General features: G+C 43.7%; 1 protein-coding gene across 1 annotated transcript in view; it reads right to left on the bottom strand.

Annotated features, from left to right (window-relative positions):
- Nucleotides 1–27,052, bottom strand: part of grin3a (glutamate receptor, ionotropic, N-methyl-D-aspartate 3A) — a 144,944-nt gene that overhangs the window by 5,743 nt on the left and 112,149 nt on the right. Inside the window, exons 4-8 of the mRNA XM_078570840.1 lie at nt 26,418–26,563; nt 19,904–20,019; nt 14,361–14,512; nt 5,349–5,513; nt 221–294 (exon numbers count right to left, since the gene is read on the bottom strand). Of these exons, the coding sequence (XP_078426966.1) occupies nt 221–294; nt 5,349–5,513; nt 14,361–14,512; nt 19,904–20,019; nt 26,418–26,563 (653 nt within the window). The remainder of the gene's footprint in view (nt 1–220; nt 295–5,348; nt 5,514–14,360; nt 14,513–19,903; nt 20,020–26,417; nt 26,564–27,052) is intronic.

Below are 27,052 nucleotides of genomic sequence, written 5' to 3'. Positions count from 1 at the left end.
AAGGTTATGGATTTAAAACAAAGTAAAAAGCTGATTTTTACGAATGAACACTTGGAATGAGAGCTTCACTTAATGGGAGTATAGGACAGGAAATCACCAGCTCGCTCACTACATCTTTCTATTCAAAAATTGCCCCTATGGTTTCTTAAATTGAGAAAAGCATCTTTGAGAAAAAGAATGCAAATGATAGAGTGTAATTTATATAACCAAGTTTTCTTACCTCTTTTGAAATCTGTCCAGTTTTTGCTGAAATTGTTCATCATTGAACGATGTATTTAAAGCCCGATGAAATCGCTGAAAAGGATAAACAGATTATTTATTATGTTTGCAATCTACTTTTTAAAAATTCATTCATGAGATGTGGGCTTCGCTGGCTAGGCCAGCATTCACTGCTCATCCCTAATTGCCCTCGAAGGTGGTGGTGAGCTGCCTTCTTGAACCGCTGCAGTCCATGCAGTGTAGGTACACCCACAGTGCTGTTACGAAGGGAGTTCCAGCATTTTGACCCAGTGACAGTGAAGGAATGGCGATTATAGATTCAAGTCAGGATGGTGTGGTCTTAGAGGGAAACTTGGAGGTAGATGGTGGTGTTCCCATGCACTTGCTGCCCTTTCCCTCTGAGTGGCAGAGGTTGCAGATTTGGCAGGTGCTGTTGAAGGAGCCTTGGTGAGTTCCTGCAATGCATCTTGTAGATGGTACACACTGCACCGGTCGTGGAGGGAGTGGATGTTTAAGATGGTGGATGGGGTGCCGAACAACTGAGCTGCTTTGCCCTGGATGATGTCGAGTTTCTTGAGTGTTGTTGGAGATGCACTCATCCAGGCAAGTGGAGAGTATTCCATCACACTCCTGACTTGTGCCTTGTAGATGGTGGACAGGGTTCGGGAGGTCAGGAGGTGAGTTACTCTCTGCAGAATTCCCAGCCTCTGACCTGCACTTGTAGCCACAAGTATTTATGTGGCCAGTCCAGTTCATTTACTGGTCAGCGATAACTCCTAGGATGTTGATGGAGTTGCAGGGAGGGGTGGGTGGGAATTCAACAACAGTAAATACCAATGAATTTCAAAAGAAGGTGGTCAGGCGTTTCCTTGCTTGAGGTGGTCATTACCTGGCACTTGTGTGGCACAAACAATTCAAAACATAACAATCTTTTTACAGATGCACATGGGGAGATGGGTGGTGTAATGTTAATGTCGTTGGACTAGCAACCCAGAGGCCCAGGCTAATGCTCTGGGGACATGGGTTCAAATCCCATCATGGCAGCTGGTGTTAATAAAAATCTGGGTGTTGACCATGAAACTATCATTGATTGTCATATAAAAAAAAATCCCATCTGGTTCACTAATGTTCTTCAGGGAAGGAAATCTACCATCCTGGTCTGGTCTAGATCCACAGCAACGTAGTTGACTCTTAACTGCCCTCTGAAATGGCCCAATGGGACAATTAGGGATGGGCGACAAATGCTGGCCTTGCTGGCGATGGCCACATCCCATGAAAGAATAAAGGGGGGGGGAAGAAATAAACTCATAAATGACCAAACAAGTAAGTTAATCCAGTGGGTAGCTGGGCAATAACCATGTGGGTCCATGCTGAGATGTGACTATTTGCAATAAATGCAACAATACAGGCACTATCACCAGCCTTAGAATCAGCAAGGGTTTCCTCATCTGATCACAGCCCAATTACTGCTGCTGATGGAGAGATTCGCAGATGTTGGGAGCAGAGCTATTTATCAAAGCACCTGCTGGTACTCTCAAGGGTCACATATGCTCTCCTTGGAGCAGAAAAGGTTACGAGGCAATTTAGTTAAAGGTGTCAAAAATTAAGGTTGGTTTTGATACAGTAAGTAAGGAGAAACTGCTGCCGTGAGAATAGAGATTGAAGATATTTGGTAAAAAAGCCAGAGGTGGGAAGAGAAGAAATACATTTACTCAGTGAGTGGTTGTGATCTGGAATGCATTGCCTGAAAGGATGGTGTAAGCAAATTGAGTAATAACATTCAAAAGAGAATTGGATAAATACTTGAAGGGAATAAAATGTACAGGGCCAAGGGGAAAGAGCAGGAGTGTGCAATTAACATGATAGCTCTATTAAAGAACTGGCAGAGGCATATGAGCCAAATGGCCCCCATCTGTGCTGTACCATTCTATGATTCTTTGAAGAGTAGTCAGTTACGTAAGGCAGCAGTGGAATTGTACCTGAGCGGGTCAAATTCTTTAGGGAAGGAAATGGAGCTGAAAATTGGCAAGGGAGAAATAATGAACCACATGTTACACTTTATTCTTCCATGAATGTGGGTGTTGCTGGCCAGACCAGCATTTGTTGCCTATCCTTAATTGCACTTGAAGTGAGTGGCTTGCTAGGTCATTTCCAAGAGCAGTTAAGGCCCGTTGCTGTGGATCTAGAGTCACATGTCAGCCAGACCAGGTAAGAACTACAGATTTCCATCCCTCAAGAGCATTGGTGAACCAGATGGGGTTTCACAACAATCATTTCAATGATCACTATTACTGAGACTAGCTTTATATCCCAGATTTATTATTTAGAATTTAAATTCCACCAGCTGCCATGGTGGGATTTGAACCCGTGACCCCAGAGCATTAGTTGGGCTTCTGGAACATTAGGCCAATGATATTACCACCACACCACCATGATTTAGGTATATGACATGAATAAATCCTCTAAAGCAGGCACATGAAGGAGCAGTATTGCAAGAGTTCATTAGGTTTACCAATTTATTGAATTCTAAAGAACTGTGAGGATTACATTATGAGGGTAGGTTTATATAGATTAGGCTTGCGTTTGCTTAAATATAGAAGATTAGTGGGTGATGCACCTGAGGTATTCAAAGGAGTCGATAAGGTAGATAAAGAGAAACATTTTCCTCAAGCGACGAGAGTACAAAATAAGGAGGCACAACCTTAAAATTGCAGTTAAGGGGTAATGTCAGGAAGCACTTGTCACCTAAAGAGTAATGACATTCGGGAACGCTCTCCCCCAAAAAGCTGTTGAGGCTGGAGATCAAATTGAAAATGTCAGAAGTGAGATGGGTAGATTTTTATTAGGCAAGGGTATTAAGGGTTACAGAACCTAGACAGGTAAGATGGAGTTAAGATACAGATCAGCTGTGATCTAATTGAGTGGCAGAACAGGCTAAAGGGGGCTGAATGGCCTCCGCCTGTTCTTATGAATGTCATCCAGATAATGACAGAGCTGTTGGGCCAGGTATAAACTCCAATTTACACTTCATTCCAATTTGACATGTGTTTTTCTTGAAAGGCAGGAAAGCCCTGATACCACATATATAGTTCCAATTAACTCAGTAAGCACAGCTCCCTCATATGAATTAGGAGCAGGAGTAGGCCACTCGGCCCCTCGAGCCTGCTCCGCCATTCAATAAAATCATGGCTGATCTGATTTTAACATGAACCCCACATTCCTGCCTTCCCCTGGTAACTTTCACCCCCTTAACAAGAATCTATCTACCTCTGCCTTAAAAGTATTCAAAGACTCTGCTTCCACTGCCTTTCAAGGAAGAGGGTTCCTCAGGGAAAAAAATTCTCCTCATCTCTGTCTTAAATGAGTGACTACTTATTTTTAAACAGTGACCCCTAGTTCTAGTCTCTCTCTTCGCACTCCCCCAAAGGGTGATCTTTTGGTTTCTCACCTTTTTACCCTAGAAGGTGGCCTTGCATTTTTAAGCCATTTGCTCTGTCTCAGTTCAAATTGCAAAATTTCCAGTCAGTTGAAAGTTAAAATCGGGTTTTCAAACATATAGGGGCATAGCCCTCGTGACACCTCCCCATCACACAAAAAACATGAAATGAGATTCACTCTCATTTCATTACCAGGTATAGCATCACAAAACAAAGGAAAGCACATTCACTTCCACTCACTCTCTTAGTGTGCTTCGTATCAATCCTGCTAATACTGGAACAGGTTTATAGATCTGACTGGGAGTTTCCTCCTATGAACACACTTCCTAATTCACTGAGTCTCAGCCTTTAACAGGCACTGAGAGCAATCGCTCAGGAATGCAGGCGAAGATATCCTGCTTCTTTGATACATAATCAATTTTACAGACAACCAAAATAATGGACTAAAATGTTGTCTGCCAGCTAGACTTCCCAATCAATGTCATGCTGTATATACAAAGCATTACCTGCCAATTTCTGTTTCCCATTTTTGGCCCATGTCTACACTAGATCATCAAGACACTATGACGAACACTTTACTGTGGTCCTGTGACCAACTGAATCTGGATTAAGGCTGTCCAGGTGCATTCTACTTATTTAGCTGCCTGGGCCCTAAGCTCTGGAATTTCCTCCCTTAAACCTCCTCACCTCACCACTTCTCTCCCCTGCTTTAAGATGCTTCTTTGGCCAAGCTTTTGGTCATCACCCTAATATCTCTTCACATGGCTCGGTGTTGAATTTTTCTTTTGATAACACCCCCCAGTGAAGGACCTTGGGACCTTTTATTACGCTAAAGCGACTTTATAAATGCAAGTTGTGATTTGTTAGCACTTTTACAGCCAATGAAGAAATGAAAATTTAATCTTTTGAGTCTGTGGTTTCACACTCCAACAGTAACAAGAGAGTCTACAACTGTGTTTTTATCTATTGAACCAACTGATGTATGATGTATTGGGTTTGTTGTCAGCAGTGGGGGGGAAGTTCAGTGAGTAAACCTTTGTTGTATCTCAAGCCATTGCGTGTAACGAGAAGTCACTTGCCTCAGAGCCGTGTTCACTCTTGTTTGGGTGCACAGTAAGTGCTTTCAAGTTTCAGCATCAAAGGGAGAAATGTAACTACAACTGGAATTGGAATGGGAAAAGTTTCAACAGGAAGAGAGATTGTGAACTGGGCATTGGGGGGTGGAATTGTAAAGTTGTGAACACTGGAGACTTGTTTTTCTTGGTTATTTTAGAATATTTTATCAATAAGGCCACGATGCAATCCATCTAACATTGGGGGGGGAACTGAGACAGCCTTAGGTTTCTAGCATTTGCAGTACTCTGCTTTCGTGACAGCTTCTTGTGTAGTCCCCAGGTCATAATTTATGATAGGGACTTTCTAGGATACCACGGCCTCCAGCTAACTTTACAAAATCCTTCTTGCTGGGTACCTGCAGTGTTATTGCTCAGCAATTATTAACATCGTGGCAACGGGAAACCTCACAGTTGGTTCTGTAAGGAGGTTGGATCCATGGGAGGAATGTGGGCATTTCATTAGGAGCCACAGCATCACAGATTTTCAGGTCTGCAAACGAAAGTATACAAAATTGCTCGTGTTCCTGTGTGGTTTCGATGGGAACCGTAGCAATGCTATGTTTGCATTGACTCCTACCTGGCTTGTATGCAGCCAATATTTCAGTCGTGGTTTCCTTTTGATCCGTGGAAGCACCAGTCTGTAGATTATGTGTTCGCCGACTGTTGTAAGGAGGGAACCGACGACACCCACGCAGAGTAACACAAAGAGTCCTGAAAAGTGCTTGATACCCATTTGTAAAGTCTGCGAACAGAGAGCAAGTGTCTCTATTACACCTCAGGAGCTTAGTTGCTAAGGAGTGTGTAAGATATTCTGGGCAATAAGGGATTTGGTGAGTACAGTGCTTATCTGTTTGAGTTTTAGATGTTACAACTTATTTTGCTCCCCAGGAAATCCACACCCTCGCTCCTCCCATCTAGGCAGAGCTCAAGGTTGAGCCGTTTCATAATTTATGACTGATAACAGCGTGTGGGGGGAATTTTAACCTTGCCCGATTTAATGTAAGACAAACAGCTGCCCTGATACGCATCTTTCCTAGTTTTTTTTAATCAGGCAGGGGAATATCGCACAACTGCCCATGCAGAGGGAAAAGGGGAAAGCAGAGGAAAAAGAACCACAAGAATAGGACATAAAAGGAATTGGACAGTGAAGGCAAGCAAGCAGGCAATTTACAAGGAGGGATACAATTAGAAAAAACAGCTCGGGAACAATGCCACAGGAGATCATCTTGTACATAAAATAGCCAATGATGTTTTCTACTTATTTTTGACACTCTTCATCAATTTGAATGTAAATATTTTGTCGCATGGCAGTCAAAACATCAGAGACAGTGGCATACCAGATCTATTGTTCCTAGCATCAATGATAACTCAGGACCTTAGCAGTAGGCCCATCGAACGCCACCATCAATTCCGTTTTGTGGTAGGTGCATTGCCCCTGCACAGGATCGATCTAGTTGCACTTCTATCTCCACCAGATGGAGGGAAACTAATTGTGCTGGTTGGACAGTCTAGAACTTGGGGAAAATAGCCTAAAAAACGAGAGCCAGATCTTTCAGGATTGTAGTTAGAAAATACCCCAATACACCAAGGGTGGTACAACTTTGCAAATCTCTACTGTAAAGGACAATTGATGCTGGATCAATTGCTAACTTAAATTTGAGATTGATGGACTTTTGTTAGCCAAAGGTATTAAGGGATATGTGGCAAAGGCCCCATGATCAGGCATGATCTCAGTGAATGGCGGAAGAGGCTTGGGGGATTACATGGCCTCCTCCTGTACCTATGATCTGCTATCAGGAACCCATCCAACTTTTCATATTCTTTTGTGCGCACATAGGACTAAAGGAATAGAAATTTCTACTGTAACGAGTTCAGGTCAGAATACGTTCGGAATCAACATACTGACTCCCTGCTAGCTTTTTTAAAAACTGTGTTCACCTTCATTGCGTTTTATTTTTATTTTCGGTTGTACTATTCAGTGCACGCACAAGGTGGCAGGAGAGGCTCTCCTCACTGACTGTGTATCAGAACTTTCTTCCAGTGGAAGATTTTAATTCATGCAGGGATAAAGCTGCAGCCTCATAGTCAAAGGGTGCTGAAAAATAGATGGTTAGTTTGCCACAATTTTTTTTGCCTTAATGTAGACTTCAAATTTGCATTTTGGGCTGGTATGGGGTGGAGCTTCCTGTGTATTTGCGACCAGAGACAAGTGCAATTGGGGTGTAAAACAAATAGCCGGTGTCCATTATGTGCTGAGTTAATTGATACAGGGGGTTAGAAATGTGAGTGTTAATTCAAATTAAATTTGCAGACTATGAGTTAGAGATTCAGGCACTAGTACAAAGCAATGAGCATAAATACAGCTGTTATCTTGGCAGAATTGCAGCAACAGTGAAACCAATCGTACTGAGTAGAAATACTGAGGTAGATTTTGACTTCCATTCATCACTGGCACACTGGTTGCAGTGTGTGCCATCTACAAAATGCACTGCAGCAACTCGCCAAGGTTCCTTTGACATCACCTCCCAAAACCCAGACCTCTACCACAAGGGCAGCAGAGGCATGGAAACACCACCACCTGCAAGTTCCTCTCTAAGCCACACACCACCTTGACTTGGGAATATATTGCTACCATTCCTTTACCCACACGGTGTCAAAGTCCTGGAACTTCCTCCCTAACAGCGCTGCGGGAGTACCTATACACGTGGACTGGGTATCATAGAGTTTTCACAGGAGGCCACTTAGCCCATCGGATCCATGCCGACTCTCTGTGGAGCAATCAGTGACTCCCATTCCCTGCTCTATCCCTGTAGCCCTGCAAGTTTATTTCTCTCAAGTACCTATCCAATTTCCTTTTGAAATCATTGATCATCTCCGCTGACATCACCCCTGTAGTTCCAGGTCATTACCACTCGTTCCGTAACAAAAGTTCTTCCTCATATTCTCCCCTCGACTGCTTGCCCAAAACCTTAAATTAGTGTCCCCTAGCCCTTGTACTGTCAGCTAATGGGAGCAGCTTTACTTTGTCTACCTTATCTAAACCTCTCATAATCTTGTACACGTGTATAAATCTCCCCTCAATCTCCTTGTATTCAAGCCCGTTCAAGAGCAATAAGGGTTGGGAAATAAACACTGGCTTTGCACAAATTGGCTGCAACATTCATCTATAACATTAGCTACAGTTCAAAAGTAGTTAACTGACTATAATGCACTGAGGCATCCTGAGGTCAGGAAAAGCACCATATAAAGCTCTTTCTTTTTATCTCTCTAAAATTGCATCATGGGGGAGAATTTTCACATCAGCATGCAGGGGCGGGCTCCACGCACCGACGCGTAAAATGATGCGCGGTGACATCGGGCGTGCGTCCTGACATCACCGCGCATCACTCAGATCTTTCAAGGACCAGTTAAGGCCATTAAAAAGCCAATTAAACTAATTATCAATGCTGCCTGTCCAACCTTAAGGTTGGCGGGAGGCAGGCGAAGAGCCCAGGTGGCCTTCGCGTTTTTCAGGAAACCTCATCCACGGGCAGGATGAGGTTTCCTGAAGGTTTAATACAATTTATAAATAATTTATTCACATTTCATAAACATGTCCCAGCTCGTGCATATGCATGCGAAATAGCGCAGGCTCCAACTCTCCCTCTTCCCACCGCCCCCTGCCCGCACAGGTAGCGCTGAGTGCTACCGGCCGTGCAACACGCTGGGTGGGCCTTAATTGGCCTGCCCACGTAAAATGGCGACATGGAGCCGATCGCAGGCAGAGAATTCTCCCCATGCATTCACAAACAAAATGTGACCAGTTAATCTCTTCTTTTGGGGTTGATAAAGGGTTAAATACTTCTCAGCATTAAATACTTCTCAGCATATGAGAAGGGCTCGCCAACTCTTCCTGAAACACTGCCATGGGGTCATTTCCGTCCACTTTAACTGGTGGGTGCCAACTTAATGTCTCATCTGAAGCTGAATACCTGCAGCAAAGTAGCACTCCCCCACTGCCCACTGACATGTTAGCCCAAGTTATGTTGTCTTTGGCTGACCCTCGATTTGAGGATGGCAGGGTTGTCAGTTGCTGCCATGGGTCTTCATGTGACTGGAACAGGCCAATTCTCGACCCACAGGTCTTTGAGCACATTTAATGTCAAAGCTGCCGCGTTTCAAGCAGAGCTTCAAGTGTCTTTGCAGCCTTTACTTTGTCCTCCCCCGGAATGCTGGCCATTTGAGAGTTGAGAAGACAGGGCCTGGCAGGGAAGTCGCTTTTTGGGCACACGTTCTCCTGAATTGCCTGGTTCCTGTGGCTGGGAAAACCCTTCCAGTGACACAGGCTGGAATTTTCCAGCCCCTCATGCCGGCAGGATCTTCCGGTCCCGCTGATGTGGGTGGAGATTTCGATGACTCGCCAGCCTCGCCACGTGGCGCTGGAAAATTCCGGCCACAGTGTGGGTGGCATGGTCACTTTTGTCAGACAATGCCAGGAAAATTGTTGTGAACAATATCAGGAAATCTTCACTGCATTCGTCAACCTGACCAAAACAGCCGATTCAGTAAATCGCAAAGCTCTTTGGATCGTGCTCCAAAGATTAGGATGTCCAAGAAACTTATTCACAACCCTGCAATTGCTTCATCATGTGACTGAAACTGCCTTGCGTGGGAGACCTGAGAAAGGTGCCTCCAAAATCTGGACTGGGATCAAGCAAGGCTGTGTGACAGCTCCAATATTATTTACAATCTACCTGACAGCGGCTATTTACCTCATCAAATTTCAACTGCCCCCTGGTGTGAGTATTAAATTCCACCTAGATGGAAACCTCTTTAACCTGTGACGGTCGCATCATGCTCATAAAGCTTACTGGGAAAAAGCTCATTCCGCCCATGGATGAGGTTTTGCAAAAAATGCAAAGGCCGCCTGGCCTATTCGCCCACCCGCCAACTGTAAGGTGTAAAATTCACTTTGATTAATTGATTAATGGGCTTAACAGCCCTCTTAATTGTTGGCGGGCACACCGCCGACTCCTGCGCGTGCCCGCCGAACAAAACATTGTGCAAGTGCGCGATGACATCGGGACGTTCGCCCGACACCATCGCAAGCTATTATACGCTCATGTTTGTCGGATGCGCGACCACACGCCAAGCTGAAAATCCTGCCCCAGAGTGACCAACTGTCCCGAATGTTACAGGACCATGCTGTAATTGAGGGGAGTGTCCCACGTTGTGTGCTGCGGGGGCGCTGTTTATTCCATATTTCCCAAGATCCTTGATTTTCGTGTGTGCGCTGTACACATCTGGCTCTGGGAACGTGGTGGAGCTGATGAAGCTTCCATAACTTCCGAGCTCCAGAGCAGTGTATCTGAAGGATTATCCAAAGATGTGCTGGGGAACCCCCACCTCCGGCCACCCCACTGGAGGTTCCAGGTAAAGCTTGCACAGCAATTGCCCAGGAAGGTCAAGCTTCTGATGGGCAATTGCCCTGCACTGGGAACCATCCGAAAATGCATTTTAAATTGCAAACTTCGGATGGCCCTGACTGTGTGTCACAGCAATGGCTACCCAGAAAAGGCTAGAATTAAAACCATTTTTAGCTTCTGGGAACCATTGCACTAAACAACACCCTCCCTCCACTCCCCCAACCCCTCACGGGACTCCCCACCCCCCAACCCACCATGGGACACCCCACCACCCCCCACGACACCCGACCTCCCGCCTTCACAACACCCCCCCCAGGCCTGATTCCCGACCCAACCGTGGATCACAGATAATTTCTGATATTCTTAACTCACAGTTTACAGCATCTGAGAGAACCTTGTGTATACAGAGTTACGGTTTGTTGTCAATGGGATTGCCATGGTGCCCACTCGCATGGCGTGGAAAGACCCCCGACTTGTTCCTTTGCGCTTGCCGCCTGAACCTCCCCCACACATCGCTCCTATGGTTTTGCCGGCACCAACCAGCCACTCTCCTACAGTGCCCCGGCAAACGACTCCCCCACCGTCGCTGAAATATCCCTTATTCTTTTCCCCGAGAGTTGGGCTCCTAGGTCAACCCGCACCCGGTTAGCTAAATATTCCACCTCCCAGCCCTATACGTTGGAGGAGAGACTCTGGAATGTGTTGAACACTTCCCATATCTTGGCGGCTGTCACTGACGAGGAGATCCAACACCGGATCAGCTGCGCCAGCTCAGCCTTCTACAAACTGTGGCAGTGAGTGTTTGACAACAAAGACCCCCGCAAGTCAACGGAAGTCCTAGTGTACAGAGCAATTGTCATCACCGCACTCCTGTACTGCGTATCAGCAACACATAAAAGCGCTGGAGAAATTCCATCAGCAATGCCTCCGCCACATCCTCCAGATTCAATGGGAGGACCGTCCACAAACACTATTGTCTTTCTTGAAGCCAGATCAACAAACATTCTGGCAAAACTGCTGCAAAATCAACATTGATGGATTGGACGCTGTGTCCAGATGGGCGAAAACCAGCCCTCCACCACGCCACCCCCTCCCCCCCCCTCCCCGCCCTAAGTTATGTATCAATGGTCCTGTAGGAAGATTTAAGCTCTCAATCATCTGAGCAGAGCTGAGAGTGGAAATCGAAACTAGCATGCCTCTGTAACCCTTATAGTTGATTCAGCTGTCATAACCTCCTCAACATATTTTGTAATCCTTTGGACTGGCTGAGTACTATTTTATGGCTTGTGCTGGCTAATGCCAAATTTTATTGTAAAGATAAATCAGTCATTGACTTTCACATCTGTTTTGGCGTGAAGGCACTGAGCATTTGCAGCCCTTTCATCTCTTTGTTTTAATCAGGTGTTAACAAACCCTCTTGAAGCCCTGGCAAAAGAGCAGCACTGCTGAGAACACTCAAGGGGTTATGTTAACAACTCTCTTTTGTGTAGGGCAGTCATGTTGCAAAAACTGGGAATCTCTTGTAGTTGAATTATGGATTTTCCATCAATCAGCTTAGATTGACGTGAGTAATACACAGCCTTGGCTCCAGGGACACGAGAACATGTGACTGCAACACAGGGAACATGAGCATATGTGACTAAGACACCAGAAAATGAGAACACATGCTTAGGGACACCAGGAATCTGATGGCATATGCCTAAGGCAATGGAGACATAAAGGCACATGAAACCGATCCCAGTGATGCTACTCATGCAGTTCTCTCTGGATCCCCTTCCTCTTCATGTTGCTTTAGGCTTTTAGACTTAATACTGAATCACAACACACTTAAAAATGCTGAAATGTCAAAGTCAACATTTCCTGACTCAACATTCCCAGGAGATGAAGTTAACATCTTTAGAGCTCACTCCACTTTTCAAAGGTTTTCAAATTCACCGCTGCAAAAACGCACTGAAACTCTCTTGGAGTGCTGTCAAATTTATTTAAATACACCTCCAGTTTTCTCCTATCACATTTTGCAGCCAGCAATTTAAATGACTAATTGTGATATTAGCACATTAGAGTTGCCAACATATCAGGCAAGGTTTTATTTTGTTTTATTTGTTCTTGGGATATGGGTGTCGCTGGCAAGGCCAGCATTTATTGCCCGCCCTGATTTTCTTTCAGATAACGTTCTTTTGGCTCATAACCTGTCAGCATCATTAACTTTCCATCAAGCCTTCCACCCCCTCCCCACAACGCCCCCCTCTCCCTACAATCCCCACCCCCAACCCTCCCCCCTCTCCCCCCAACCCAGTTTAAGATTAAATTATCCGGTCCAGACAACCTTGGGCATGAAGGAGCAGAAGAGTTAAGCAGTCATTTTTATTAACACTCTCCAAGAGATCTCTCAAAGATGCGCCAATGCACAATTCTTTCAGTTAACTTGAAAGTTAACCTAGATTCACCCTACTCAAATCCTTTGAGTGGGACTGGAACCCATAACCATCTGGCTGATCTGCAAATCAAACTTTCAAGTTTCATTTTTTTTGCACTTGCTCTGTGAAGTAGCTGAGCTTGTGCGTCATAACCGTGAACTTTGCACTGTCGCCCTCAAACCTGTTCCACCAACCATTTTTGGCTGCTGGCAGTTGACCAGAATGTACAGCGAGTGCTTAAATTAATCCCAGCATCAGTAGCGTGTAATTTTTCACTCTAAGCATGTGACTGGCATTTGGGAATCTACTGGGCCACACTAAGCTACGGTTCAGCGGTTTGCTTCATTATGGGGTTGAAAAAAGGCTATCTATAGTAAAGTGAAATACAGTTCACGTGCTTGCGACTCCTTCACTTTGCAGATCAGCCAGATGGTTATGGGTTCCAGTCCCACTCAAAGGATTTGAGCAGGACGAATCTAGGTTAACACTTCAGTGCAGTGCTAACAAAATGCCCCAACAATTGGAGGTGCTGCCTTTCAGATAAACTGTTAAAGCTAGTCCCTGTCTGCTCTCTGAGGTGGATTATGGCACTACCTCGAAGAAGGCTAGTGGAGTTATATCTTGGCTAACATTGATCCCTCGGCCAATCTTACTAAAGCAGATTTATATGGTCATTATCACACTGCTGTTTAGGGGGACTTGCTGAGGGCAAATTGGCTGCTGCATTTCCTACATTACAACAGTGACTACGCTGCAAAGTTACTTAATTGGCTGTGAAGTGCTTTGGGACATACTAAGGTCCTGAAAGATGCTCTATAAATGTGTAAAAAGCAAAACTCAGCAAGTCCCCCCAAACAGCAGTGTGATAATGACCATATAATATGCTTTAGTAACATTGAAATCTGAAACAAGAACAAAAAGTGCTGGATAAACTCAGCAGGTCTGACAGCATCTGTGGAGAGAAAGACAAAGTTAACGTTTCAAAGCTCTGAAGAAGAATCATACGGACTTGAAACGTTAACTCTGTCTCTCTCTCCGCAGATGCTGTCAGACCTGCTGAGTTTTTCCAGCATTTTTTTGTTTTTGTTCTATATAAATGTGTCTTCCTTTTTTCTCTTTCATTACAAATATTGCCTCTGTCCTGCATCCAAGGCTGTTCAGAATCACAGAATGGCAACACCACAGGAGGCCATTTGACCCGTCATGTCTGTACCGATTCTCCGAAGGAGCAATTCACCTACTGCCACCCCCCTCCTTCTTCCTATAGCCCTGCACATTGTTTTATTTGTAAAGGATCTTCCTGACCACCCCTGGTTGCCACACATCGATCCCCCCCGCCCCAAAAAAAAATCATATGAGCTGGAAAATTAAAATGGAATAAAATTAAAATGATTTTAGTGATCCCACAGAAAATTGAAAGATCACTGCGGATAAGATGACAGATGTTTACTACTCAATATAATTAAGTGTTGGGAAATGTGATTATAGTAGAAAGTTGCTGTTGATAACTTGCAGCATCAGAAATATGGAATGTACTACATTTGGTACCCCTCCCTTGTGAAACATTTGTCGACTGGTTGTTCATATTTTCTGAAAACTACTGTGCATTCAAGCGGAAAGCCCAGGCCTCCTTGTCCAATCCAATTCAGCCGAATATAACAGGCTACGAGAGGGAGTGTACCGACGGTTACACTCCCATCATTAAAACATAATAGTCATGCCTGGTGAATGCCAAACACATTTCTTCCTCTTGAAAAGATTTCTTACCTCAGTCACAGCAAAGCTCCTTTTACCACACGGCACGACCTTGTACCATTTGTCGTGCAGCATATCCATGAACCCATCGGACTTGTACTGGCTAATTAGTTCAGAAATGTTTGAAGTCAATGGGGAGTTCTGTAGAAGGCCAATTCCATAGCCTAGAAACGGGAATTGTCAGAGAAAAGCAGGGCAATCAGAGTCAGTGTGTTTACCGACGCAGCAAAGGAGCTGGCCTAAAGTTATGGGGAAAAGAAATTGGTTATGACAGCGAAATAGATGGCAAAAGCTACCCCTGGTTATCCCAATAGGTCAGAGAGCTAGAGATTTCCCTGAGTGATCGCAAGGAAGCATTTACATCAAGGCAGTCTGACACTTTTGTAAACAACGAGAGTGCAGCTCGAGCAGTTTTCTAATTATTATCCGCAATTAAAGGCGAGGCTTGAAATCACTCCTGGGTGCTTGCTTTTCATAAGCCAAAGTGTGCCACATGCAAGAGCGGTCCTACCCTATTTCGGGGTTTGCTTTGCAATTAACCAAAGGTGTCACTTTAACCTTTGCAATTAACCTTGGTGACCAATAAGCTATGTGAAATTAATTAACGCAAGGTCTTGGAGAGATAATTACCATTTGATTACTAGTTAATAGTACAGCCAGTAATTATTGCGAAACAATGCAATCTGTTTAATGTGTCACTGTGAATCGCGGGAATGAAGGGGAGCAGTGAATATAGTTCCGAGTGATATGGAAATAAGCCACAAACTCAAATAACAAGCTAGGTAATTCTTGTTTATCCTTTGCTTTGTGTTAAGGGAGCTAGGGCATTGATTTGGCAATGTCTGCATTGACCAAACAGAATTGTTTAAAATTCTCTTTTCAATTACATCAATTTGCAAATACTTCACGTATTGTTATTGCTGGCTGCAGACATGATGCATGTCCCTAAAAAAAACATTATTCTACCTATAAATGGTACCTTTGTAACCCTATCACTCTAACAGCCCTCCGAGATTTCTGCATTCCTCCAGTTCTAGCCTCTTGCGCATCTCCTATTGTAATCCTTCCACCATCATAATAACAGTTGCCTAGGCCCTAAATTCGAGAATTTCCTCCCTAAACCTCTCCACCCATCTACCTCTCTCTTGCTTTAAGACATTCCTCAACACCTAGTCCTTTGACCAAGCTTTTGGTCATCTATCCTAATACCACTGTAAGTGGCTCAGTGTCAAATTTTGTCTGATAATGCTCCTGAGAAGCACTTTGGGACGGCTGACCACATTAAAGGCTTTTATAGGGATGTGAGTTGTTGTAACTTGTAGAGTTATATTCAAAGCCTCTGTTTGGAAGGATAAACTGACCAATGTTCCTGCTTCCCTCAAACAATGATCTTGGAATTGGCTGAGAACAGGATTAAGCTCAGCTGGAATGCACTCTGGATGACACACACCCCAAGTACACTTGTGAAGAATGATGTTAAGTGCTTCCTGGGTTTGGGGGAGAAACTGAAGCCTGAATTAGTGTCTTGTGGACAGGAGAAGAAGAAGATATTACAAAAGCTGACACAAGACTTCAAACACATCTTTCCAAACAGTTCTTGGCATACTACCTGATCCGCTTGTTACCTCTTCTTCCAAAAGATCATTTATATAGTTCTAAGTTATTTACCTGTACAAGCATGTTAATTTGTTTTAGCATGTTAACAAGCCATTACCTGGAACTTATATGAACTATAAAGGTGAAATTTACCAGGTAATAGTAACATACAATCATGCTAACATGAGGTTCGTATGATATTTATCTCGCTATTGTTTAAATGGAGCATTGAAATCGTGGCTAAATGAATTTCATAGGAACATGTTAACTCAAATATTGCATACCTCAACTTCATTTTAATTAACCTTCAGATTATTTGTGTTCCTCACTTTTCTCTGCTTTTTTTCTTCTTTATTAGTGTCCTGAGGGGGAATTAAACAACTTCATAATGGATAAGGAACTGGTGATTTCTGCCCTGAATTCTCTAGTTTCACACCTCAATCACTAGATATTAAGATTGATAATTAAATCATCTGACATCTCAGCAGAGTAATCAGTTCCAGAGATAAATCATATGAATTTGGATTTTCTGCATTCCTTCTATACAAAATTAATCAAATACATTCATCCACTTAAAATGCAAAGCATAGCAAAGTTGAAGCATTTTAGATTGTGACACAGATACAAACTGGGATGGCTTGGTTCACTTTATAATAGTTAATTTGCTCATGAATCATTTTGCAGCTTCAAATCCACTTGGATGAGATTGAAATAGTAATCCTGTTCACATTAAAGGTAATTTACTCTTTTTCTTTAAAGTGATAACCTGCAAGGACGATAACAGATATAACCAGGATTAGATGAATGTTGACATGTGAAAATTTAAGCCCAGACCTAAGTTCCTGGATGGAGATGTGCGGCCTCAGTGCAGCTTCAACAACTCTCAAAAAGCTCAATGCCATTCAGGACAAGGTGGCCTGCATGACTGGCACCCCATCCACCACCTTAAACATTCATTCCCTCCATCACCAGAGCACAGGAGCAGCAGTGTGCGCCATCTACAAGTTGCACTGCAGCAACTCACCAAGGCTTCTTTGGTAGCACCTTCCAAACCAGCGACCTCTCACTGCCAAGAAAGAACAAGGGCAGCAGGTGCATGGGAACCCCATTACCTTCAACTTCCCCTCGAAGTCCCACACCATCCTGACTTGGAATTGTGTCACCATTCCTTCACTGTTGCTGGATCAGAATTCTGGCATTCCCTGCCTAACAGACAATGAATGATGAATGTGCCTGCAGTATGTGGATTGCAGTGGTTCAAGAAGTGTACAGGACAGACACTGGGATGAATTTAATGTAGGTCACAGGGGTTCAACCCATGAGTGTGAAATGCATATCACCTTTCTCAGAGGCGTCTGACGCTATGTAAGTGCAATAAGACATTTAAGTGGGCATCGTCAGGCCTCCAACAGAATTAAGTCCTTAGGGAGGGCAGAAATCCTGCCAGCGAATCGGAGGCCGGCAGCTCTCCATCACACACAATGCCACCAAGAGTGGTAGCTGCTGCTGGTAATTCAGTGAGGCCTTCATCAGAGGTCATTGCTGGACCCCTGGTGGAGACAGGTGAGTGGGGGTGAAGGTTGCAGAGAGGGTCTTTGGAAGGAAGGGCAGGGGGTGGCCCTTGCTAGGCAGCCCCCTTCTCACTGCTGGGTCTAGGCACTAGGTGTCTTTGAAAGAGGGGCTCCCCTGGGAAGTTGCTGGCAAACCCGACACGGTTTACTGGGCAGCCTCCAGGAGGCACAGGAAACCCATATGAGTTTGGGAGAATCCCTGAGCCACCAGTAAATCCTGGTGGGCTCAGGGATAATGACCTTTAAATAGCTCAATAATTAGCCTAATTAATTAACAAGCAGGTTCCTGCGTCAGTCCATTTCTGCCACTGACTTAATGGGGGTCAGGGCTGGTGGGAATGGGATGCGAGGCTTCCCTGTCATTATAAAGGCCCACCCACCATCTAGTCTACTTTGGCAGGTTCCCAGCCATTGGTCAGTTATTCCAATATTCCAATATGAAGAGTAGTAATCCTGGTCCCTCTTGCTCCTCCTAACTGACTTAGCCTTGCAACTTCTGCCCTTTGTGTGCTACAAACTGGCATCTTCAGACCGTTGTCAACTTCTAACCCCCTTATGGCATACTTCCCAACATATGGTTACGCTGGTTATTTATTTAAAGCATCTACACTATTGGCTTGCTCTTCAATAATCGCCCAAGGGCCAGGGTTTTAAGTTGAACCTTCGAGGGGGGGGGGGGGGCCTGCCCGACCTGGAGTCACCTGTAATCTCACGAGAAGGCATCGGGCGCATGTCCCGACATCATCGTGCTGGCACGCAACATTGCGGTTGGCGGGCATGGAGTCGGAACCGCGCCCAGTGACAATTAAGCCCATCAAGGAGCCAATTCTCAGCGATTTTATATGGCCCGCCCCCACTTTTACGGTTGGCGGACGAGCAAATCGCTCAGGTGGCCTTGAAGTTTTGTCTCCAAGCTCTATCCGGGGTGGGATAAAATGTCTGGGGTTAAGTAAAATAAGATAAGATGTTTGAGGTGTTATGTAGTCTGCTGTCAGGTGCTTGAATTTGCAGTATTAACACAGTTCGCAGCAGTTTGTTGGCCTCATTTCATTCATGCCGTATCGCAGCTCCCTGAGGCAGCTCCACAGCAGCTGTCAGCCTTCAGGGAGCGCCGGCCCACACCCTCACTTCTCTCAGCGCTCGCCCTCTTCCTGCGCCACCCCAACCCCACCGGCAGCGCTGAGCCTTTCTCATGGGACGTTTCGCGCTGGCTACCAATTAATTGGCCAGCCAGCGTGAAATTGTGGCCAGGGGCTGATTGCGGCTGGAAGCGTGTATCAGGTCCGCTTCTGGGCCCGCCGATTTGCGTGTGCCCGATGAGCGCAAGATTCAGGCCATGGTCAATGTCCATTCTGACCGCAGCCTGCCTTTGCATTCCAGTTGATAACCTGACAGTGGAACAGAACCTCTTTGTTTGTAGTCCATGTTTCAATACTCCTTGTGTTTCCCAGACAACCTGCTGGTCTCTTCACCACTCTGTTAATATAGATCATTATTAACTCTCAACTTCCCAATATGTCCAATGCAGTCTGAGGCTGAGGTGAATGGCAAACTTTCTGGACATCACAGTCTTTACTGTTGACACTAGCTTGCCAGCTGGCATGACCAGAATTCTGGCAGGGTGAGGGGGAGGACACTGCCAGAAAGCCGAAGGAACAGACTCCTGTAGTCATGCAAGCGGTTAGGAGGGGGCGCGGTGAATTGGAAAGACATGGCAGTCAGATAAGGGATGTCAGGAACAGGGGAGGCCTGACATTCCTTGTGGGGCCTGGAAGCAAAAAAAAATTGGTAGTTTGCTGATTCTATTATAACGAGAGTTGATCTTTAAAACTGATCATGCCTCCCACTGATTGGTAATTGCTCATCTCCCCCACCCCTAGTCAGCCTGATGTCCACCTAAAGCGAAAATCAGTCCATAGAGTTGGTTGCACCATCGGAGCTTCTTTACCGAACAGGTGAAGGAGATGGGAGACACAAGTGAGCTGCCACAGTGCTACCACTGGCAGGAGGGTGTAATTACAGTGTGACAAGTTTACATATGCACTTTCCATTTTATATGTGGACATAGGAATTTGTAATGAGAAAGCTGGCACAAAAGCATGGTAAAATGTGATGAGACATAAGATTTGAAAATCGGAAATGCATGTGCACAAACCTCAGATTTTTAATATATTATAAATATCAACCATAAGTTGCTAAGTATAAACTTGCTGACTTTTTCCAGGAACCAATGAAAAATAATATACTTAATTCATTATCTTTTTGGGGAAATTTACAAATTCTTTTCGAATTTATGTGTATTAATCCTCCTTCTCCTTGCAAGTGTGACCCATCTTGAGCAACACCAGTGAAGATCTGCTATATGAATGTGTTTAAAGAAATGCATACCTTCAATTGCAAAAGGTTTTCCAACGGTTAGTAACTTGCAATCAGCATCAATTGAGACCTCATAATCCAACAGCGCTTTGTCCATTATAAAGGCATCAAGTCTTTGTGGATCATTCCTAGGTTGAGAAGTCACATCTTTAATCAGAAGCAAAGAGTTCATTCCACATTTGCGCCTACCGTTCCGCTGAATTCTTTCTTGAGGACAGTTGAACTCTGCAGAAATAACTAGTTAGTGATCTATTTTTTTTTCTATCATTTTTGGAAGAGTTCTTCCACGTGGAATCATAGAATGGTTACAGCACAGAAGAAGGCCATGCTGCTTCTCTGAAAGAGCAATTCACCTAGTGCCTTTCTGTTGCCCTGAACATTCTTTCTTTTCAGATAATGATCCAACGTCCTCTTGAATGCCTCGATTGAATCTGCCTTAAGCACAAAATTGACATCCCAAATTGATCTGTGCTGTGCATCGAAGAATTGAAGTCATTGAATAAAATCATTAATTGACAGTAATATATAATCAATTGACTTGGAGCAGATGCAGATAGTTTTAAGGCGACGATAATCCTGAGACACCAGCCCTGTTTTATCAACTTCACATTTCTCTCAATGTATAGCACCAGACACAATTACTCATCTGCTATATCAATAAACAGGTTTTTTTAATGCAAAATGAAGTGTCACCTTTTCAATCAATATATAATTTGGTTTAATGAAAAATAATTTATGAAAAGCCAACATGTCACATTATTTCTAAAACCATACGTTGCAGATGAAAAATACATAGCATCAGTCCATTTTAACCAACATTAATCTGTAGTGTTAAGGAAATAATTTGCTTGGTTGTGTTTATTCAGACCTTCAGTTGGGTTCTGGTATGACCTGGCATAAAAAGCGGGAAGATATCTTTTATAACTAATATTTAACATAACATTTCAACTCAGAAAAACAGCTGAATGGTTCAAAATTGTGTCAGCCATGGCTCAGCAGTAGCACTTAATTCTGCCTCTGAGAGTTGTGGGTTCAAATCCCACACCAGACACTTGAGCACAAATGTAGATCAAATGTAGGCTGTAGCTCATACAGAGAGGGAGAGATGATCACCTCTGCCCATCAGGTTGCACTCAGATCTCATTTAAGTAGAATAGGAAGGCTGCTGGTGCTAATTGCATTTGTTAGGAACATACAGTAACAATTTTATAGGTTTCAAAAGCACGTTTGCTAAAAAAAAACTTTTTAAAAAAAGCCCTTCTTCGGGAAAGGGATGTATTGGACAAGCGACTTGGCACCTTTCTGTGTTGGTCCCAAAACCATATCAAACTGCTTATCTGAAGAAGGATCGCAAAAGACATGATTCAACGAGTGTTCCACAAGTGTAAATGAGATCCTTTCACTTACTGGGCTTCTTTCCGAACAAAGACAACTAACTGATAAGACCTTAATGAAAAGCTAAAAAGAGAAACCCAGGTGGGAGAAAGACTGTTTGATGGCCAATACCTAGTGTGGAAGCATGATTAATCAGTTTAGGAGCAGCCTATTTTGAGTTTAATCCTATGAGAAAAGGCTGGAAGCTGCCGAAAGGAACAGCCATCTTAAACATCATGAGAGAGATGCTTTGAAACAGAAGCTGCTTCTCAACACGGAGAGACCGAGGAAGGTTTCTGGAAACAGCTATTGGACTGCTGTACTAAATCAGGAAACCAAGAGCCACCACCTGCAGTACCATAAAAGTAAAAATAGGAGCCTTCATTCACTCTCAGACCTGCTCTGCTTGTTGAGTCCACCTTCAACTACAGAAGTCATTGCAGCTGCTAAACCTCAAATTTCAACCCCTTTTCCTTTGGAAAGTAGGAATTCAAACAACGAGCCCACAATGACATCTACGAGATTGATTTGAATCATAGTTTTAAGTATCTTATAGTCTTTATCTGCTTTTAATTTTTGTATCTGCACTTTAGCTAATAAATTTATCACTTTTACTTCAGTAACTTTCAGCAGTAGTTTCATAATAAACTAACCTTTTATCTTATTTAAGGCTACAGCTTGTCTGCTGGGCTATTTTTAAATTTAACCATTCATAAATTCAAAGGGGGCAAGGGGGCTACATGCACGCATACAAATTCTTAGCTCACAGACCATTTTAAGGGAAGGCCTTTTACCTGGTCGTGACACATTGCTTATAGACTTTTAAGAGGGCAGCAAGTCCAAGCGTCAATACTTTAAATAGGAGGGGTGGAACACTGGGTATCACATGAAGCAGCACATGTCAAGGGCACGGAAGCTGAATGCTCACCACAGCGGGGTGATGAATGTAAGGCTCAAAATTCTTGAGAGATTGAAGACAAAGATGAATGCCAGACCCACTTCCTGCTTTCCTTTGATAAGGATCTCTCTAAATGGTTGCATCCCAACTTGTACTATCGAGGATTATGAGTGGGTTGAGGGGGCAGTGATGGGAGTGCTGATTGATACAAAGATGGCGTTAAGGGTCCCAACAAAGTCAGTTGAGCCCTGACAGGGCTCCTGCCTATTTCTGGCTGAACATTGCAATGGTTGCTGTTCCTCTTTCCCTCAATCTTCATCCACCATTACTCCATTGTATAGTACTGAGCCTCAGGTCTGAGCCCTGATCTGAGAGTTGACTGACTTCTACGTCAGAGTGCTACAATTTATCACCAAAAAAATCTCAGGCTTAATGGAGGGGTGGGTGATTGGGACAGGGGGTGGCAGGGGTGCGGGTGGAAGCCCCAAGATTTCCATTTCCGTTCATCATTTTAATTTTGGAGCATTACCATCATTACAATTTTACCCTCAGTTATACACAACAAATGAGCACACTCCCAGCAGAAACAGCTGAGTGCCTCACCCTGCAACATGTTAATGAGAAAGGACATCAAAACAAGTTTCCATTAGTTACAACACAAGTGGAATCCTTCTAGATTTCGCCCATGACCAAGTTTGATAGACATGGAGTTAAATGTGAAAGTAATTCAAAGAAAAACACAGAAAGTACATTTGGCTGTTTTTGAAATGTTTCTGATATTTTCGAAGTGGGTTTCTCCAGGGGCCACCTCGTTACCGGAAAGGGTTAGTGTCCTGGATTTTTGCACTGCCATTATTTTGCTCAGAAATTTGTAGTATAAATTTCCTGTTTGGGAATCATTCTATATGTTTTTCTATATGTAACCTTGCCAACCCGCAGTGGCACACCCATTCACCCACTGTAACCTACCCATCCACCCACTGTAACCTACCCATTCACCCACTGTAACTTTAACCATCCACCCACTGTAACTTTAACCATCCACCCACTGTAACCTACCCATCCACCCACTGCAACCTACCCATTCACCCACTGTAACCTACCCATATACCCACTGCAACCTACCCATTAACAAATAAAAGCAGATGCATGCCTATCTGCATTTGTTGAAGGAATTCTGTTTGGGTAGGCTCTGATTCACAATGGAGACAGTGCATGTGCAGGTTGCATTGATTCCCAGCCAAATTGCACGCCAGTCACAAAACATCCAGCTGCTCAAAGGTCACTTCGTCTCTTACTTTTTTCTTTTACTCCAAGTCTTATTACACATATGCTCTGCACTGCTATCATCTGGGATGGGCACCTTAGAATGCTTAAGAATGCATAATGCTCAAATCTACAGTCATGAAAATGGGGGGCTCATAGAATCGCAGAACGATACAGCATGAAGTAAGCCATTCGGCCCATCGCCCCCTCTTTTGAAACAGCAATCCAATTAGTGCCACTCTCATGCTCTTTCCACACGGCCTTGCACATTCTTCCCTTCAAGAATTTATCCAATTCCCTTTTGGAAAATTATTATTGAATAGGCTTCCACTGCCCTTTCAGGCTCTGCATTCCAGATTGTAACAGCTTGCAGCATAAAATAAACGTTTCCGTCCTTCATCTGGTACTTTCCTCCACGATTCTGCATCATAACTGAAGTTTCATTTCATTTTTGCCTTCCCACTAAAACTTTACCCACAACACCAATTCTAATAATCCCTCTGCTTGCCCAAATCACCTCGCAGGAATTGGAGTGCGTTCAACACATTTAATTTCTGGCTGCCTCAGTCTGTCTGACTCAAGGACAAAAAGCACAAGAAATTGGAACAGGAGCAGACCACACAGCCTGTTCAGCCTGCTCCGCCGTTCAGCTCCACTTTTCCGCCCGTTCCACATTTCCCTTGGTTCCCTTAGACACCAAAAATCAGTCTATCCCAACCTTAAATATATTCAATGATGGAGCATCCACACCCACTGGGATACAGAACTCTAAAGATTAAGAAGGAAATAGATAAGATTTCTTGACTCTAAGGGTGTCAAGGGCGACGGAGAGCGAGGGAGTACGGAGTTGAGATAGAGGATCAGCCATGATCATATTGAAGGGCGGAGCAGTCTCGAAGGGCCGAATGACCCACTCCTCCTATTTTCTATGTTTCTATGATTCAGAATCCTTTGAATGAAGTAATATCTCCTCATCTCAGTCCTAAATGGTCGGCCCCTTACCCTGTAGCTCCGGGATGGAAATAATCTCTCCACTTTGCCGGGAGCTGTGGAATATAAATCCAGTGATAAAACAAATTTTAAACAAACACAGATAGTGTTTGAGGGATAAAAAAAAAGTCGCTCATCGCAGATTTGCAACAGAAGCATAGATGCCTATGTGGTGCTGTGTTACAGCTCACTCAGGAAGTCAGTTGCTGTGGCAACATGCACTTTTTACATAGATCCCTCAGGATCTTTTATGTTTCAATAAGATCACCTCTCATTCTTCTAAACTCCAATGGGTATAGACCTAACCTATTCAACCTTTCTTCACAAGATAAGCTTCTCGTTTCAGGAATGAGTACAGTGAATCTTCTCCGTTCTGCTTCAAATGCAATTATATCTTTTTTTAAATAAGGAGATGAAAACTATACACAGTACTCCAAGTGTGGTCTCACTAAGGCCCTATACAGCTGAAGTAAAACTTCCCTACTTTTATATTCCATTGCTGTTGCACTACGTGCTTGCATTCCATTTGCCTCCCTAATCACTTGCTGTACCTGAATACTAACTTTTTGTGATTCATATAAATGGGAACACTACTACCTGGAAGTTCCCCTCCAAGTCGCTCACCATCCTGACTTGGAAATATATCTCAGTTCCTTCACTATCGCTGGATCAAAATCCTGGAACTGCCTTCCTAACAGCACTATGGGTGTACCTACATCACATGGACTGCAGTGGTTCAAGAAGGCAGCTCACTGCCACCTTCTTAAGGGCAACTAGGGCTAGGTAATAAATGCTGGACCAGCCAGCGAAGCCCACATCCTGTGAATGAATTAAAAAAAAATACCAGGTCACTCAGACCGCTCTATGCCACAGAGTTCTGCAATCCTTCTCCATTTAAATTGAATAATGCTTTTCTATTCTTCCTGCCTTGGAAATATATCTCAGTTCCTTCACTATCGCTGGATCAAAATCCTGGAACTGCCTTTCTAACAGCACTATGGGTGTACCTACATCACATGGACTGCAGTGGTTCAAGAAGGCAGCTCACCGCCACCTTCTTAAGGGCAACTAGAGCTAGGTAATAAATGCTGGACCAGCCAGCGAAGCCCACATCCCGTGAATGAATTAAAAAAAAAACCAGGTCACTCAGACCGCTCTATGCCACAGAGTTCTGCAATCCTTCTCCATTTAAATTGAATAATGCTTTTCTATTCTTCCTGCTTAAGTGGACAAGTTCACATTTTCCCACATTATACGCCATCTGCCAAATTCTGTCCAGACACCTAACCTATCTAATTCCCTTTTATAGATTCTTTACCTCCTTGACAACTTTTCTACCTATCTTGGCGCCATCGGCAAATTTAGCTCCCATAATTCAGTCTCCTCATGCATGTTGTAGTCTGGAACTGTGGATAATGATGGCAGAGGCTCTAATATTCTTTCCATCACATGGCTGACCAGGAATCTTTCCTGCTCTTACCACTTACCATTGGTGTGTGTAGGAAGGATTTGTAGGTTCATACTCAACCCATTTGGCATTGTTATGAACACGCCTTCCTTTTGGCCTCAACTCCTGGCATGGTACGTGAACCCAGAGCTTCTGACTCAGAGGCAGGGATGCTACCTACTGAGCCACAAGATCTCCTATGTATGCTTGTAACAGACTTAAAAAAGTAGCTCAAGCGGAGGGAGAAACCAGCAGGTATTAAATAAGTGAGCATAACAATGTGGCAAACATTATATTCACTGAAACATTGACCCGAACTGTTAACGCTGTTTCTCTCTTTCCAGGCAATGCTTGACCTGCTAAGTATTTCCAATGTTTTTCACTCTTTTATATTTTATTCACCGAGCTGTACTTGTGATACAAAAAATGTTTCATGGCACAGAATAGGATCATTACTTATCATTCAGGGAAAAAAACTGCAGTGCGCATAAGATTGCCTGGTATCAGGAGACAAAAGAGTTTGATAATGTGGAATAGGTCATGGTACTTACTTCAAGTATTTCACACCATCTGGTGTAGTTGGCACGTCATACCTTCTCATATATTCATTCATCTCTGGAAAACTCTTCTTCACATAATCCTCTGCACTGCTTTCTCGAACAGTCCCAAAACGGAAACCTTGTGACGGGTGGTGAAGCTTGAAGATAAAATTAAACTCATGAGCACAACAGAGCATATGATACCATTTAAAAAAAATACAATAATTCCCTCAAGGTATTTACCAAGCAGAGCGCAAAAATGCTGCAAGTATCAAATGAAGATTTCAGAACTAATGCAAGATTATTATTTTCAGTTAGCTGCAGAGATCTTCACACCAAGCAGACTTTAACTCAGCATTGGCAAAGTGAATGAAAAAAGGGCAAATACTTTGAGCAAGGAAAGAACATTCTGGTTAGAGAGATCATAGCTATTGTACATTAAATTTCATAGGTGGGAGAGGGACTGCATTCCATTTCAAAAAGCAATGAAAACCTGAACAAGAACCAATCCCAATGGCATTTTTCATCTAAACTATGTCTATGCATGTCCAAGTTAGGCTGCTGAAGGTCCTGTAATAGAAATTTGTGGAGGTGATAGGTTCAGAACGTCTTCATTTTAATATTCTTATTGTTCAGATCCCTCCATG

This window comes from Cetorhinus maximus, chromosome 2, assembly GCF_964194155.1.
Source record: "Cetorhinus maximus chromosome 2, sCetMax3.hap1.1, whole genome shotgun sequence".
NCBI lineage: Eukaryota > Metazoa > Chordata > Chondrichthyes > Lamniformes > Cetorhinidae > Cetorhinus > Cetorhinus maximus.
The sequence above is the reverse complement of the archived record's forward strand: the minus strand, read 5'-3'. Positions and strand labels throughout refer to the sequence as shown.